The following is an 18,176-nucleotide window of genomic DNA, read 5'->3' as shown; positions in this document are numbered from 1 at the left end:
TGGTTATTCCTCAGGTTTGCCTTCCTTCACCAGTTGTTTGTCCTATGAGTTTCTCTACCTCCCACTGTCTCCTTGGGCAGGCTGCTGCTGGGGATTTCCCTATACTGGTTCAAAACTCACCAGACTTTTGTCTGTGGCCTGGAGTGCCCTCTGTGTTCACCATCCTGGGCTCCCTGCTGCAATTCGGAATGTTTTCAGCAGCTCTTCCTTGCCTGTGTAGCACCCACCTCCCTCAGGTGGACTCCAGCGAGCCTTGGTTACCTCAAGCAGTTATTTTGCTCCTCCAGCTCTCTGCTCCACTGTATCCTGTCCCAAAGTTTTTTGCTCTCTTAGCTACACCTGGCTTCCACGATTGGCCATCTTGTCGAACCTTCAACAACTTTCAAGTATTAATTTACTTATATTTTGCATTAGCAGCATAAATTGCTTGATTCCACATGGATAACAAATTCTGCTTACATTTCTGTTGAACAGGAAAACATTCATTATGCCTTGATATCCTCAGCAGCCTTGTGAAAAGGTAACTGACCAGTAACCGATGATTCAACTTCTGATGTCTCTTTTCTGTTCTGTTCTTCTATATTCCTATGCTTATAAAAAAGCAGGAATGTGCAACCATGACAGAAGTCACCAAACCAGGCCTCTTTTGTTGTAAAAAAAAAAGATTTCATTAGACACAAGAACACACATTTGCTTTCCTTTTGTCTACATGGCTTTCATGCTGTTAAAGTGGAATGCAAAAGTGGAATGGAACATATACCAACCACTCTAAAGATTTATCCTTTGCTTTTGTTGTTTCTTTTTTTTAAGAAAATGACAGGTATCCACCAGAGCAGTTGCGAAGCTAACCAAGACATTCACATCCAGTATCCAAGTACCTGGAGTCAATCTCTGTCTTGGTTCTCACTTCCAGTACACCCCAGGAAGCAGCAATTGGTGGTGCTAATGGATCCTTACACTCACATTGAAAAAATACATTGAATTTCTGGCGCTGGGTTTAACCTGATCTAGACCCAAAGTGTATAGGCTTTTAGGGGGGTTAAACAAGAAATTAGAGGGCTGTCTGTTACTCTGTCTCTTTGCCATACAAAATAATAACATCAAAAGAAACGATGAAGTATTCCTTCTTACTCTGTTGGCTTTTGGAGGTTGTGTTTGTTAGTTACATAGATTTTTTTTTCATTCTCTTAGGATCTTTCTATTTAGCAACTTAAGTTTGTTCCTGGAAAAAATAATTTCTACTAGTTTTAATGTCTGCAAATCAAATTTTAAAAACATGGTCATATTCACAAGGAGTTTTCTTTTGCTTCCTGTGGTATTACTAATCCCTCTTATTGATCATGATAGCTTTGCATGAGATTCTTTAGAGTTTGCTATGTGCAGAGGTAAGTAATCTAAACATGAAGATGGTTCTTTCCTCCCTAGGATAATGCGTGTCTATAATAATAACAGCAATGATGAAAACTAAAATAACAGCAATAATAATAATAAGACAATTTTTCTGGTTGCACTGTTAAATGGAGAAGAAGAAGGCATGCATCCTTCATGGGTGTCCCTTTTATTTTAAAGATTTATTTATTTTAGTTGAAACTGTTAGACAGAGACAGGAGAGAGGAAAAGAGAAAGAGAGATAATCTTCAACCAGCTGATTCACTTTCCAAAGGACCGAAATCTTCAGAGTTAGGCCAGTCTGAAACTAGGAGCCTACAATTTTTTCCAGGTCTCTCAAGTGGGCACAGGAGTTGAAGATCTTGGACCATGATTCGTTGTTTTTCCAAGGTCATTAACAGGGAGTTGAATTGAAGCATAACAACCAGACTAGAAAATCGCTTGTGTGGGATTTTGTCACTTCAGGCAGAAGACTTATCTGTTATGCCACTGCACCACTAGTTTCCATAAATATAGATCTTTTCTCAAAAATGACATAAACAAAGACATTGTAAAAAACTCACTCACCTCTGATTTGTCCAGAACCTTGTAGAAATTGCTTGCATATTGTGTCAAATGTTGATTTTGTTGTAAAGGCAAATAATCAGTTTTACTAGTATTTGCTTGAAATATGATATGTTCATTATCAGATGAAGTTGCCAATGGTTCAATTATGTAAGTGACATTCTCAAACATCAATATTCCTCTAAATATCAAAAGACAGGAAAGAAATACGACTTTAATAAGGATTTATTTTTTCCTATGACACAGATTTATATGTATGGGGGAATCATCCTCCCTCTTTCTGTTCCCCCCTTCTAGTATTCATACTTGTTATGCGTGTGTGTGTGTGTGTGTGTGTGTATTAGTTGTCGAATATCAGAAAGAACATGTGCTATTAATCATTTTGGGACTGACTTGTTTCACTAAGCATAATGGTGTCCGACTGGATTCTTTTTGTTGCAAACGATAAGAATTCATTCTTTCTTATGACTGAGTAGTTTTCCATGGAGCAAATACAGTATTTTTAATGCATTCATCTGTTGATAGGCATCTGGGTTATCTTGATAAAATATTCTGAACTGTGCTGCTATAAACAGAGGTTGCAGTTACCTCTCTTATGTGCAGATTTTAATTTGTTTGCCTGTATTCATGAGAGTGGGATGTCTGGATCATATGGTAGATTTATTTCTAGTTGTCTGAAAAATGTTCATACTTACTTCTACAACAGTTGCACTAGTTTGCATTACTGCCAACGATGGGTTAGGATATTTCCCCTACATTTTTGCCATCAATTATTATTTGTTTTCTGCATGCCATCTTCATTGAAGTTGGGTGGAACTTTATTTGTATTTCCTAGTGAACCTGAGAATTCCTTAGCCCATTTCCTCACTAGGGTATTTGTTCTGTGGTTGAGTTTCTGGATCTCTTGGTAAATCCTGGGTACTAGTCCTGTATTTGTTGCACAGATTGAGAATGTTATGTCCAGCATGCCCAACTGGAGTGACACCCTGGGCCTCAAACTAGAGTACTGACCTGAGTACCCATCAAGTAGCACACATTGGCAGACTCTCACTAAAGGATTAATTAAATGGTTAAAGTTACAATGACACAGCCCAAAGATAAAATTTGTTGGAGGAGAAGGTGACTAATTCATATTGCAATGTCCAAAGCTAAAAGAAGATGTAGAAGCAGCAAAAATAAAACTACATGTTGCCCTCCTAAAGCAGCATAAAATTATTCCAGTCTTAAACTGGATGATAAAGACAACAAGGAACTATGAAATAAAGGACTAAAAATTAATGTATTATAACAATATTCTGAAACAATGAGTAGCAAATACAGAAATTAAGAAATGCCTTGTAAGAAATGAAGGAGGGCCTAGAGCGATAGCATCGTGCTTAAGGCCCTCACCTTGCACGCCCAGGGACCCATATGGGCACCGGTTCTAATCCCAGCAGCCCTTGTTCCCATCCTGCTCCCTGCTTGTGTCATAGGACGGCCCAAAGCCTTGGAAGCCTGCACCCATGTGGGAGACCCAGAAGAAGCTGCTGGCTCCTTGCTGCAGATTGGCTCAGCTCCGGCCATTGTGGCTGCTTGGGGGGTGGTGGTGAATGATTGGACAGAAGATATTCCTCTCTGTCTCTGCTCCTCTCTGTATATCTGACTTTGCAATAAAAGTAAATAAATTTTTAAAAAAAAGAAATGAAGGAATCTTTCTAAAACCAGATATGAACACTGCTATGAAATCACAGTGAATGATCAGAAATGAAGAATTCAGCAGCACAAACTGAAAAAAATGCAATAAAAATCCTTAAAACAGGTTGAAAGAAGCTTTTAGAAGTCTCTATGGGCTAGAAGACACATTTTTATTGTATAAATTTTACTTTTGATGCTTTTTACATACTTGATCAGAGCGCAAAAGGTCAAGGGCGTTAGGAAGGTGGGTATTGCCATTGTTTTGACATTCTCTTTGTTCCTTCCTGTATCTGGGGGGAGAGGAAAGTTAAAGTGAGAAGTCACACCCAGTCTCCCAACCATCCCAGGGTCCCGATGTGGGACATGCTCAGAGGGTCCTGCTCAAGTGGTTTTCATAGTTCAGCAAGTCTGTATTGCTGCCAATGTTGCCACTCCAATCACAATGGAATCTCTTCAGACTTCATCAGCTGACATAGACACCTTAGAGTCTCCGTTTGTCCAGGTATTCACTCCCAACACTTGGCTGGGGTAGGTGTCCTCCATCCTCTGTTATCATACTAGGTGTCCTCTGCAGGCTCCAGTGTATGGCCACATCCTCCATGTGCATCTGGATATGCTGTCCACTGCTCCATCTAAGCCACTGAGGAGGCCGAGCTCTGACTCATGCATTCCATGGTTAGACAAAGGAGCCTGTAATTTCCTCCATGGCTGAAGTTCTGATTTTAGCAGTTCAGTTAGGGGGAGTCCCACAGAAACTTCATCTGAAGTGATCCCAGACCTGATTTTTTTGTGTGCATGCCAATACAGGATTTAGTACAGTTTGCCGCCCAAATGAGCCTATGCACACACTGTTAGTTGCAAGTGCTGGATCAGTTCTGTCTCCAGCCCTGCCAAAGACAAGTCTTGAGGAAAAATACAGTCTGAGGAAAAAAAAAAAAAAACAGAAAGAACTGAGTAAAAGCAAAAAAACTGTACAAGAATTATGTGATGTCATCAGGCAACCAAACATGATTCAAAGCAGGCAAAGAGAGAATGCATTGAAAGGTATATTCAATGAATTATCTGAAAATTATCCCAATGGAAAAATATAGGGGTATCCAATTGCAGTAGTTGCATAGAATCCCAAACAGACACGATTAGAAATTATCATCACTTGACACATCAGTCAGTCTTTCCACAGTTAAACATAAGGAAGGGCCTGGCACAGAAGCCTAGTGGCTAAAATCCTCGCCCTGCATGTGCGGGGATCCCATATGGACACTGGTTTATATTCACCTGCTACACTTCCCATCCAGCTCCCTGCTAGTAGTGTGGGAAAGCAGAAAGATGGCCCAAAGCCTTGGGACCCAACACCCATGTAGGAGACCGGAAGAAGCTCTGGCTTCAGATCGGCTCAGCTCTGGCAATTGTGACCTTTGGGGTGTGAATCAGTGGATGGAAGATCTTCCCCTCTGTTTCTTCTTCTCTCTGAAAATCCGCCTTTCCAATAAAATAAAATCTTTTTAAAAAGCATAATGAAAACACATGTAAAAGCATACATGAGAAACAACTGATGACCTATAGAAGAGTTTCTGCCATTTAACACAAACCCGACCTCTCATCAGAAACCCTGCAAGCTTGTAGAGAATGGAAAAGCATTTTCCAGACCCTAAAAACAAAATACCTTATACAGCAGATCTTTCATTTGTATAAGAGGATCAAACACATAATTTCAAAAGAAAACAGAAATTGAAAGAATTTGCTTCTATCTGACCAACCCTGCAAATGATATTTAAAGATATGCCACACATAAAATTTGAAAATGATACTCACCACAATCAAAGAACACAAGTAGAGAACATCCCACTAAAACCACAAAAACCCTAAAACAAACAATTAAAACACTTAGATTGATAGAACCAAGTTTCTTCTTTTCAATAATACCCATAAATACGCATGGATTTAACTTTCAAATCAAAATACTTAGACTGACAAACTGGATCAAAATCAAGACATCTATCTACTTCCTACAAAACGCACTACTCACCCACAACAATGCAAATGAACTGACAGTGAAAGTATAAAAAAGATGCCATGCCAACAGGAAGGAAAAAATAAGCTGATGTAACCATTCTAACATTAGAGAAAATGGATTTTATCATAAAAATCATTCAAAGAGATCCAGTAAGTTACTATATAATGATTAAAGGATGCCTTCAAAAAGATGAGCTGGCTATGGTAAGTGTATTGAGCCCAATGACAGGGCACTTGCTATGTTAAAGAAGTTTGAATAGATTTAAAGCAAAACACAGACTCCTTTTTTTATTTTACTTCTTTTTATTAATATCATTTTATGATACAGTTTCATAGGCCCAGGAATTTCACTTATCAAATCCCCAATTACACCTCCTCACTCAGTTCCCCCATATCATTACTTTGTATAGTTTTTCTTTTTTTTTTAGATTTATTTGTTTTTATTACAAAGTCAGATACACAGAGAAGGAGAGACAGAGAGGAAGATATTCCGTCTGATGATTCACTCCCCAAGTGAGCGCAACGGCTGGTGTTGTGCTGATCCGATGCCGGGAACCTGGAACCTCTTCCGGGTCTCCCACGTGGGTGCAGGGTCCCAAATCTTTGGGCCACCCTCAACTGCTTTCCCCAGGCCACAAGCAGAGAGCTGGATGGGAAGTGGAACTTCCAGGACTAGAACTGGCGCCCATATGGGATCCCGGGGTGTTCAAGGTGAGGACTTTAGCCACTAGGCCACGCCGCCGGGCCCAATTGTAGAGTTTTTCATACATAATCATATATTTGTCATTGCAGGCATGGACAATGACAGAGAGTCCAGCATCCTATTGTCCTGACATAGTAAACAGTTGCAATGGGAGCCCATCTTTGTCTGGAAGTAGAGATGCATACTACATTGTATCCTCACATCTGGATATGATAGCTTTCATTACATAGTTACAATACATCCACTTCAATGAAAAGCCACAATACAAAATCAACAACAGGAAGAAAAATAGAAATTTACAGTGCCATAAAGTTAAATTACATGCTACTAGATATGAGAGGCTCCATTAAAATGTTACTACACTTCCCTTAAATGAAAAGCCACAAAACAAAATCAACAACAGGAAGGAAAAAAAAAGAATTAACAGCACCATGAAGTTCAATAACATGGTAGTGAATGACTAATGTGTTGCTGAAGAAATGAAAGAGAAAATCAAGAACCTTCTTGAAGAAAATGTTGCTACTGTAGGATCTATGAGTCATTGAAGAATTTAATCAGAAGAAAGTGTTTCCAAGAGATAAAACTAACAAAAAAGATAAAAAAAATCCATGAAATAAAGTTTCCACTGGTCTTTGTTGGTAAAATGTGTCTCCTGCAGGCAACAAATAGATGGGTTTTGCTTTTTAATCCAGTCCACTAATCTATGACGCTTGATTGATGAGTTTAAGCTGTTTACACTCAGGGTTAATATGAATGGGTGGTAATTTGGTTTTGTCATTTTAGGAATGGGTTGTTCATTGATTTTGTCTTCTGTTGTTATTTTATTAGGATCTTCTTCGCATTTGCCTTTGGTTTTGGTGGGCATTATTCCTTTTCTCTGTCAAGAGAGCATCTTTATGTATCATTTGTAGGGCAGGTTTGGAAGAGGCATATTCTTATAACTTTTATTGACTGTGGAAGAATATTATTTCATTTTCAAAGACAAAGGAAAGCTTTGCTGGGTACGTTATCCTGGCCAGACAATTTTTTGATTGTAGAATCTGGAATATGTCACTCCATTCTCTTCCGGACTGTGGAGTTTCCTGTGAGAGGTCTCCTGTGAGTTTAATTGGCATTCCTTTAGATATCAATTGATATTTTTCGTGTGCACATTTAAGGATCTTTTGCTTATGTTTGACTGAAGAGAGCTTGATTATCATATGTCATGGTGAAGATCGCTTTTGGTCAAGCCTGTTGGGAGTTCTGTGCCCCTCCTGGATGATTTTTCCAATTTTTCTCTAGATTAGGGAAATTTTCCCTTATTATTTCATTAAATACAATTTTAAACCCAGCTTCTCTTTCTGCACCTTCTGGGACTCCCATAACTCTTATATTTGGCCTTTTAATATTGTCTTTCAATTCTTAAATATTTTTGTGGCCTGACCCAGCTCAGCTTGTAGCTTTTTGTTTGTTTCTCCCAGGTGACAGGAAGTATCTTCTAATTTTGAGATTCTTTCTTCTGCTTGCTTCATTCTATTTTGGAGACTCTCCACTGTACTTTTAGTTTGCTCCACTGCATTCTTCATTTTTGATATATCAACTTTCATTTGATTCATTTCTAGTGTGATATATTCCTCGAATTCCTTAAATGCCTGCTTTACGTGCTTCTTGTTCATAAGAAGTTTTATAATTGTTTTCAATTCTATATCCCCCATTTTTTTATGTCTTCCTCAGTTAACTCTGTGGTTGGCATAGGGTTTTGCTCCTTTACAGGGGAGTCTTCAGTAATATACATTGTTCCTTTGTCTCTTGCTCTTGTCATCATACTTCTGGATAACAGTCTTCTCCTTGGGGCAGGTTTCTAAGCTGTGTCACCCACAGGTCTACAGTTGATTTTACTTATTGCATTTGGCACACAGCACTTTGCTTGCAGTCACTTGTGCCACTCCTTCCAGTGAGTTCCAAGTCTGGGTTCTTATGTTAGATTTCTACCATGGTCTCCGTAGCCCCAACTCCTGGCTCACCACTCTCTACCTCCTGTGATACCATGCTGAGGCTGCACCATTGTCTGCACAACCTTTGTCCCACTTCGAGTTGGAGTAGGTCCCTGGATTAGGGAGACACCAGGTATTCTATATAGCCAGGTTGTTGTGGGTTCTGATCTTGGCAGAACCTTTTGGCCATTAGGTCTGAGAACCACATGGATCTACTTTGACATGTACAGGGCCATTGTTGGTATTATTTTCTTGTGTGACCAGTGCAATGCTTTGAGCTCAGTGTATGCGTAGCTCACTATTGTCCCTGCAGTTTTAAATTCTTTGCCACACCTTAAGAAATTGTGCCTAATATTCCACTACTACAGTTCTTGAACTGTTTGCGGTCAGGTCTGAGGGCTACTCAGAACTGTCTTGGGTAGAACCTGTAGGATGCTATATTGTTGCAGTTCACTGAGTCAGAAATGAGTTCACTTCCAGCTCAGTGCATTCTCAGTCTTGTCCCATATCCCTTGCTTGTTTAAGCAAAACAGTGCCCAATACAGCTCTACGGGCCGGATTGGGCTATAAAATCCATCCTGTTCCCACACAGCCTGTCTGGGATCTGCTGCTCTTTCTCTGATTCTGGTCAAATCAAACATACCAACAGGATGGGTAGTTCTTTGTCTGGGTTCACCTCCTGGGATCCCAGCGAAATTCCCTTCCCACCTAGTTGCTGGTGTAGTTATGAATGCCGCTAGCGTATCAGTCACTGCAACACCACACCGTTATGTCTGGTCCTTTCCTGTGTTTGTCAGTCCCCAGAGACCCATCCGGTATTGTTCTGTCCTCTTCTATTTCCTGGAATGTGCCCTCTGTGGTTCACACTGTGTAACGTTTCTCCATCTGTTGAATCATGTCCTTACCCTTTTCCACCATCTTCATTCTCAAAACATAGGCTTCTTTTTTTTTTTAAGATTTATTTTATTTTTATTACAAAGTCAGATATACTGAGAGGAGGAGAGACAGAGAGGAAGTGGAGCCGCCAGGATTAGAACCAGTGGCCATATGGGATCAAGGCGAGGACCTTAGCCACTAGGCCACGCTGCCGAGCCCAACAGAGACTTCTATGCAACAATAGTGAGGGGAACCTCAACACTTCACTATCATCAATGGACGTATCCATCAGACAGAAAGGCTAGAAAGAAACAACAGAGCTAACTTGTAGCACAAACTTCATAACTAGAGAGCATTTACAGGCTCAGGTTGCTCATTCTTTTCATCAGTGCATGAAACATTTTCTAGAATATATCACACAACAGACCATAAAACAGTCTCAGCAAATTCAAAAGCAGGCATTTCAGACTGCCAGGAAATGAAGCTGGCAACTGGCAAATCAAGAAACTCCAGAAGGTGAACTGAGTAGGGTTGGCTCAAGGACCCCCTGGTATACGCAAAATCTGGCATTGGGAGGGGTTCTGATGGAGGAGCCTGGGCAACTCCTCTGGCAGGACACAGTCCCTGCAGGTTAGTGCATGAAGCATGATAGGAAACAGCCCAGAATAGGCCATGGAAAGTTTACCACTGGCACACATTTGGCATGGGTCAGGGGCAGACCAGGCTGAATCAGTTCATGTCATCCACTGGCAAATCCGATCACCAGAACAGAGTGTGGGTTGAGCCGGGTTTGGTCACGACAAAACCAGTACACATTATGGAATGCCAGGGTGTGGTTGCCTGTACTGGATTTGACAGCAGCACCCAAACAGCACACGTGAGATCCAGGAAGGGAGGGGCAGAGCTGGCAAGGGGATTAAGGGGCTGGTCCCCTCACCAGACAGCTATTCCCACTGGAGAGCGTGGGCTGGGATGGGGACAGACCAGACTAAGCAAGGCTACAACACCTGTGCGCTGCATGTGGACTAGATCAGGGAAAAGCCAGGCTGGGCTGATTATTCCTGCTGGTGCAAGCATAAATTAGAGTGGGTGAAGGATGTTTGGGCTTAGCCGCAGCATCAGCTGGCAATGGGGACTAATTCTGTCAAGTCAAACCACAGAACCACCTAAAGAGTGCATAAACCGGGACTGAGAGAGACCTGGGAGGGAAAAAGTGGGTTTCCCCTTCTTGGGTCACTACTCCCGCGGCAGGGCATGAAAACTAGGATGGGGGCTGGGGTGGCTAGACAGAGAGGCACTCAACAACATCCGTGAGGGCTGGATGGTTGAATTGGTTAGATGGAACTAAGCTTTAATACCCACTGACAAGTACAAGAGCCCAATGGGATGGGGGACAGACTGGTCTACTGCTACACATACTGGCAAACCAGGATAGGGGGTGGGCCTGGAGGGGGTTATTGTGGGTTGCCCCGACTAGGCTGCAGCTCCCACTGGTTGATGTAAGGGCTGAGTATGTTCTGGACAGAACCAGACTGGACTGCAACACCCATTGGTTCCAGTGCAACTCGGGACTGAAAACAGAACCAACCCAGCAATTGCAACCACCAGCTGATCAGGGTGATGGACTGTGCCAGACCCTGTGCTTGCTAGAACATACAAGAATCTAGTCTGGGAATACCTCAAAGTTTCTTAGGAGATCTCCCCAATCGAACTGCTGGACTCAGAACTCTAACCAAGAAAAGACAGAGACAGAACAGGTCAATCATGCATCTCAGCTGTATGTTGTTGGCAGCGAAATATGGGGCGAACGGAGACTTTATGATGGACCATATCAATCAGTGGACGACCTCATTGAGCGAAACTGGCAGCGATTCATAACTGGAGAACTATTAAAACCACTTGAGTAAATATCTCAGAGCATGCCCCACATCCGGAACTTCAGGTGGGTGGGAAACTGGGTGGGGCTTCTCCGTCAATATTCCCCCTTACCTTGGATACATGATGGAAACAATATGGACATAATAGTATTACCCACTTCCCTATACCCCTTGAACCTTTTTTTTTAAATTTTAACCGTAATTAACTATGTAACCATTGTCAACAACAATACAATAAAAGAAATTAAAAAAAAAGATAAAAAAAATCTTGAATAGATTTCAATAATTAACAACTGTATCATGTATGTTTGTGTCCATGTATGTTTTCCTCCCAAATTAAGGAGTAAAACAGAAAATAAACATTCTAAAAAAAAAAAAAGAAACCCCAGAAAATTTGCAAGTACTGGGGACTCAGTATCACACTTTACAGCAAACAGTGGGTTATAGAGAAAGAGGGAAGTAAAAAAAAAAATCCTGGGAATGAATAAAGATGACAATGCAGCATATTAAAACTCATCCAATGAAACAAAACCAGAAATAGAGGAAAGTTCGTTGTAGTCTCTTGATATAAGACAGTAGAAAAGGCATAAAATAAGTGATTTATCAATGTATCAGAAGGATGTACGAAAACAACAGCAAACCAAACCCCAAATAAATGGAAATAAATAAATAATTAAAATAAAATAATACATAAAATTGAAAAAATAATATCTAGGATTAATGATCAAAGAGCAGGTTATTTTAAAAAATTAACAAAGCTTCTATGTCATTTGCCCAACGAACTGAAAAAAAAAAAAGAAGATGAAGATCCAAGCCAATACAGAGACAAAATGAAAATGAAACAACAGATACCTTGGATTTGCAAAGAAACATTAGGAAGTACTATCAATAACTACATGCCGATGCATTGGAAAATCTACAAGAAATCAAAACATTTCTGGGTACTTACAATTTGACAAAACCGAACCATGAGAAGATTAAAGATCTAAAGTGAACAATGAATAGTAAACAGAATAAAGATCCTCCCAACACAGAAAAGTCAAGAACTGGATGGCTTCACTGCTGAAGTCTACAAAACATTTTAAGAACAATCATCAATTCTTCACAAAGTATTCATAATGAAATGAGGGATGTGCGTAGGCTGATTTGGGTGACAGACTGTGCTGGGCCCTGTGCTGGCAAACACACACAAGAATCAGGACTGGGATGGCCTCAGATGAGGTTTCTCGGGCGATTCTCTACCAACTGAACTGCTGGACTCAGAACCCTAACCAAGGAGAGAAGTTCAGGTTCCATGGGCTGATTGTGAGGGTGGATGTGTCAGAGCTGGGCCTCCTCAGTGGCTCAGACGGAGCAGCGAAAGGCATATACAAATGCACAGGGAGAACTTGACACTACATCGGAGCCTCCAGAGGAACCTGGACCCATGGCAGAGGATGGAGGACAGAAGATCTGGGCAGTGAGAGACACTAAGGTGGACTATAGCAGCCTGCAGACTCAGGAGAGATTTCATCATGATTATAGTAATGGGTTCACCAGCAATTCAGGACTGTTGAACTATCAAAACCTCTGAAGAAATTCATGGTGTTGTAAATTTCTATTTTTCTTTCTGTTGTTGATTTTGTATTGTGGCTTTTCACTTAAGAGGCTATCATGTCCAGACGTGAGGATGCAGTGCAGTATGCGTCTCTACTTACAAATCAGAGATGGACTACTAACGAAACTATTAGCTGTATTTTGACAATGGGAAGCTGGACTCTGCCATTGTCCATGCCCGCAATGATGAACATGTGACTGTTTATGAAGAGCTATGCTATAGTAATAATATAGGGGAATTTGGTGGAGGCAAGAGATATAAATAAATTAATTCATTAATTTAAAAAAATGATATGAGTGGAGGCAGTCATCCCAGATTTCTTCTGTGAGGCCAACATCACCTACTTCTTAAGTCAGAAAAAGATAAAACAGAGAAATACACCTGTAGACCAATATCTCTGTGAGGAATATAGATGCAAAAATCCTCAATAAAATAGTAGTCAGTTGATTCCAATAGCACAGTGGAAAGCTCATTCACCAGAACAAGTGGGATTTAACTGTGCTATGCAGGGATGGTTCAACGTACACAAATCAGTAAACGTGGTAGACTACATTAGCAAGCTGCAGAATAAAAGCTATATGATTTTCATTAGATGCAGAGAAGACATTTAATAAATTTCAGCATTCTTTCATGTGAAAGATCTTAGAAAAATTAGGCATAGAAGACTCATTCTTCACCACAATCCAGACAAGATATGAAAAACCCAATGCCAGATTCGTATTGAATGGGGGAAACCTGAGGGAGGGCATTTACACTATGATCTGGAACTAGACAAGGTGGCTAACTCTTACCACTGCTATTCAAGATAGTACTGGAATAGCCAGAGATATTTGACAAAAAAAATCAAAGCAATAAATATTACACAGGAGAAAGTCAAATTATTTGTTTGCAGATGACATAATTGTCTCTAAATAGAGAGCCAAAAATTCTCAATTAAGAGAACATATGTGATTCCAACCCAGTTTTCAGGCATGCTTATCAGAGCCAGAAAAAAAATGATTCTAAAATTCATATGGAAACACAAGAGACTCTGAATAGCTAAAGCAATCTAAAACAACAGAAATAAAGCTGAAGTTAATGATTTTAAAATGTACTACAGGGCAGTGGTCACCAAAACAGCCTGAAACTGATACAAACTCAGACTTGAAGATCAATGGAACAGAACATAACTTCTAGAAATGATCCAAACATCTATGACTGACTGTTTTTCCCCAAGCAAACCGAAATCAGCCCACAGAGAAAGGATTGCTTCTTTAACAAATGGTGCTGGAAACATTGGTTATAGGTTTGCAGAAGAAATAAGAGCCCTGCTATTGGACTTACACATAAACCAATTCTAAATGGATCAATAATCTAAACCTATGATCTAACACCATTAAATTACTAAAGAAAAACATTGTGAATGAAGCATTCACTACTATTAGTGTAAACACAGTCTCCCCTCAGCTCTTTCAAAGTGGTTTACAACCAAGGTGATGCCAAAGTGGCTGTGCCCCCCTACCCACACTGCTACCAGTAATACATGACTGTGTGCCCTGGGATACAGCTATTCACTAATAAATGTGGAGACAGACCCACATCCACAAGATACTGAAGTGCAACTCATTTACACGAAGTTTCCCCAACCTTACAGAAGACACCTTGTCCCTGAACCAGGTATCTATGAGTTCACTGTTTTACTTTCTTGCTTTATACGCCGTTCTATTCCCATTTGGTGTCTGGTTCCTTATTTGTTCTCCAAAATAGACTCTAGTTCAGTGAGCATCACGGATCTATTTCTTGCCTGTCTTTTGATGGAACCCACAGGATGTTAAGTTGATGTTAACCTGTGGGATTGCATGCTACTGATGGAACTACCAAAATCTATCATCGTACCAGATTATGTGGAAGTCACATGGAGAGCCAGCTGTGTATTTGCCCAGATCACTGTTTGCAATGCTCATATGGGAACCCTGCTGTTGGACCCAGCCTCTGTCCCAGTGGATGGCATTTGATTTAGCTACTCTGTAGGGATACCCACTTCTGTGCCTACCCACAGGGGCTTTATTGCTCTGCTTAGGCTTGAGTTCAGTCACAAGATCAGCCAATCTTGTGATTCTATCACACGAACTGTGTGGCTTCCCTTTCCCACAGAGCTATCTTTCTGTCTCCCATTGAACTCCAGTCCCAGGCGGAAAATCCAGCTAGTGCTATGGCTCTTCGCTGTCTCTGCTGCTTTCCGATGTCCTTGCAATCATCTCCGCTGGCACTGTGTCCACATCTGTTACTCAGCATTGAGCCTCATCTGTCTCTGCCCTTCTAATCTTTTCCTTCCAGAATTGTCATCTCTTTACCATATCCAATCACCTTGGATTACCAAGAAATACAATTTTAATTAAAATAAATTTTCCACAGTGAAATAAAAACCAGCAGTATAAGACTATAAAATTCCACCAGTCATCTTTGCATTCCAATGCCCGATTTAACCATTCCAATTAAACCATTACATAATGCTTAAATTAACTTTCAAGCCAAATTTTATTTGCTCTGTCTCTCTTAGATTGTAGGCACAGAGTGTTTTGAATGTGAAAGTTCTTCATGCTAGAATTTTTTTTTCTTCCTAAGTACTGTGCCTGAAAGGCTGTATACAGACAATGAAAAGAGAAAGAATAAGGAACAAAGGAAAAGTGTTAATTTGGATCTATAATTCTTCACTGGGCCCTTCAGAAACACTCTGAAATGTTGAGGCTCACCCCCCTGTCTCTGGACAATTCTCCAGAACACGTGGTTACCTGAGTCCAGAGCAGATGTTTAGTGTCACTGATGATCTGGGAAACTCTTTACTATGCCCTTGGTAAAAGCAGTGATCCTAAAAAGAGACATGAGACACATTCATAAATACCTTACAAATTAAGTAGTTAGCTTTTCCCTTATTCCTTATTAGATGCCATCAAGCTTTCAAATTTGGCTATTATGATAACATTCTTCATCAGCATATTTGTTATTATACTACATTATCTTTATCTTACCCTCTCCTGCCTATGGATAATTGCAGTTATCCATCCACATATTTGTTGTTGAAATTTTATTTTTGGTGCACTATTTTCTTTTTGACATTCAACTTTCTCAGGATTTATTCCCTAAATGTATAATCCACATCTTGTTAATTTTCATGAAGAGGACTCTGCTTGTCAGCTCTCGATACCTATATACTAGTCACATAAGGTGTTGTGAGATACCAAGGAGAAGCAAAGTATGAAGCAAAACTCACAAACCACAGTGTTGCAGGTCTTGAGAAATTAGGACAACTAACATCAACACACCTAACTTAAACTTGGGACCTGGGGCTAGCACTGCAGAGTACAAGATTGCCTGCAATTCCAGTATCTGATATAAATGGGAAGTTATCCATGTGCTTGGGTCCCCACATGCACATGGAATACCCACAAGGAGCTCCTGGTCCTGGCCTCGGCCTGGTACTGCCATGGAAATAATTTGAGAGGAGTCATTGCAGAATCAAACTAAAAATTAATAGGGTGAAAGAACTAGTTAAAATTAGAAAAGGAATACACACATTTGAAGCAAAAAAAAGTCACAAAAATGAAAGGAATGAAGAGCTGGTGTTTGGAAAAAATAAACAGCTGATTCACCATTGGCGCAATGAAAACAAAGAGAGAAGATCTCTATCAATAAAATCAGAAATGAAAAAGCGAATATTACCTGAATAAAAAGAATCATTAGGAATTACTACAAACACTTATAGTCCAAAAATTGGAAAGTTTAGAAGTAATAGATAGATTTCTGCATTGCAAGTTATTGTAACTGAACATAAAGGCGGAAATTCTAAATAGACCAATGCCAAGATGAACAAAGCAATAATAAAGTGTGTCCCAACAAAACAAAGAAAAGCATAGGACCAGATGGCTACACTGCTAAGCTTTTACCAGCCTATTCAAGAAGAGCTAATTTCAATTCTTCTCAAGAGATTCAATACAAGTGCAAGGGAGGAATCCTCCTAATTTCTTTCAGGTCAGATTCATCTTAATTTTAAGCCTGAAAGGAAGATAAAACAAAGATAGTGATGATCATAGTATAATAGTCCTCGGCAAAATACTAGTCAACTGTGTCCAGCAGCACATCAGAAAAACATTCATCTGGATTGAGTGGGGCTTCACCCTGCTATGTAAGAACTGTTCAAAGTGTGCAAATCTAACAATATGATAGGTAATGTGATCGAGTTGAACACAAAACAAAAAATATGATTACCTCAGGATATACAGAGAAAGTGTTTGAAAAAAATGCAGGATCCTCTCACAATAAAAAAAAATCAGATATATTTTAGTTTTGTTGGAAAGTCAGATATACAGAGAGGAGGAGAGACAGAGAGGAAGCTCTTTCTTCCATTGGTCCACTTCCCAAACATTCGCAATAGCCGGAGCTGAGCCAATCTGAACCAGAAGCCAGGAGCCTCCTAAGGGTCTCGTACATGTGTGCAGGGTCCCCAGGTCTTGGGCCGTCCTCGACTGTTTTCCCAGGACACAAGCAGGGAGCTGGATAGGAAGCGGGGCCGCTGGGACATGAACTGGCACCTACATAAGATTCCGGAGCACGCAAGGGGAGGACGCTAGCTTCTAGGCTACTGCACTGGGCCCCCACAATAAAAATCTTAAGCAAACTGCTTATAGAAAAAATATCCCCAACATAAGCAGGGTAATTTATGACAACACTATTGTCACAAAAGGCTGGAGGCACATTCACTAAAATTGGAACAAAACAAAGGTGCTCACTTTCTGTTTTGCTATTTAACATAGTTTAGGATGACTTATTCAAGTCCATCAGGCAAGAAAAAGAAATCGAAGGGACACATGTGGTTTCAAAGGACACCGTTCTACATAGAGGAGACCCAAAAGACTCTGCAAAGAGATTTGAAGTCATTAAGAGTGTTCGGTAAAGTTGCAGGGCATAAAATCAACATATAAAAAATAATAGCATTTATATACATTAACATTTTTATGGCTGAGAAAGAAGTTATAAGACCAGTTCCAATCATAAAAGCTACAAAAATTCAAAGGTTTTTGGAATAAATTTAACCAAGACCTCTATAGAGAACATTGCAACACCTAAAAAAAAAAAAAAAAAAAAACTTAAAGAAGACACCAAATACTAAAAATTCTTCCACGATGATGGATGGAAAAATATCATCAAACTGTCCATACTATTTAAATGATGTACATATTCAGTGGGGTTCCAAGAAAAAATCCATTACATTATTTTCAGAACCACAATAAACAATGTTAAAATTCATTTGTAAACACAAGACACTCTGAAAAGCTAAAGTGATCTTAAATAGCAGTCTGGGGCATCACAATAGCAGGCTTGAAGACATAGCACGGAACAGTTACAATCAAAACATAGATTTATACACCACTGGAAGAGAACAGAAACTCCAGAAATTAATCCACACATCCTCCACCAATAGATACTCAACAAATCTGCTAGAATCGTTCCCTGGAGAAAAGACAATCTCTTTC

At 40.0% G+C, this 18,176-nt stretch overlaps 1 protein-coding gene across 1 annotated transcript in view; it reads right to left on the bottom strand.

Annotated features, from left to right (window-relative positions):
* Positions 1 to 507: 507 nt before the first annotated feature.
* Positions 508 to 18,176, bottom strand: part of LOC131481352 (A disintegrin and metallopeptidase domain 3-like) — a 29,365-nt gene continuing 11,696 nt past the window's right edge. The window contains exons 5-7 of the mRNA XM_058669793.1: positions 15,438 to 15,514; positions 1,957 to 2,134; positions 508 to 643 (exon numbers count right to left, since the gene is read on the bottom strand). Coding sequence (XP_058525776.1) covers positions 578 to 643; positions 1,957 to 2,134; positions 15,438 to 15,514 — 321 coding nt within the window. The 3' untranslated portion in view covers positions 508 to 577. The remainder of the gene's footprint in view (positions 644 to 1,956; positions 2,135 to 15,437; positions 15,515 to 18,176) is intronic.

Source organism: Ochotona princeps, chromosome 11 (assembly GCF_030435755.1).
Source record: "Ochotona princeps isolate mOchPri1 chromosome 11, mOchPri1.hap1, whole genome shotgun sequence".
Lineage (NCBI taxonomy): Eukaryota > Metazoa > Chordata > Mammalia > Lagomorpha > Ochotonidae > Ochotona > Ochotona princeps.
The sequence above is the reverse complement of the archived record's forward strand: the minus strand, read 5'-3'. Positions and strand labels throughout refer to the sequence as shown.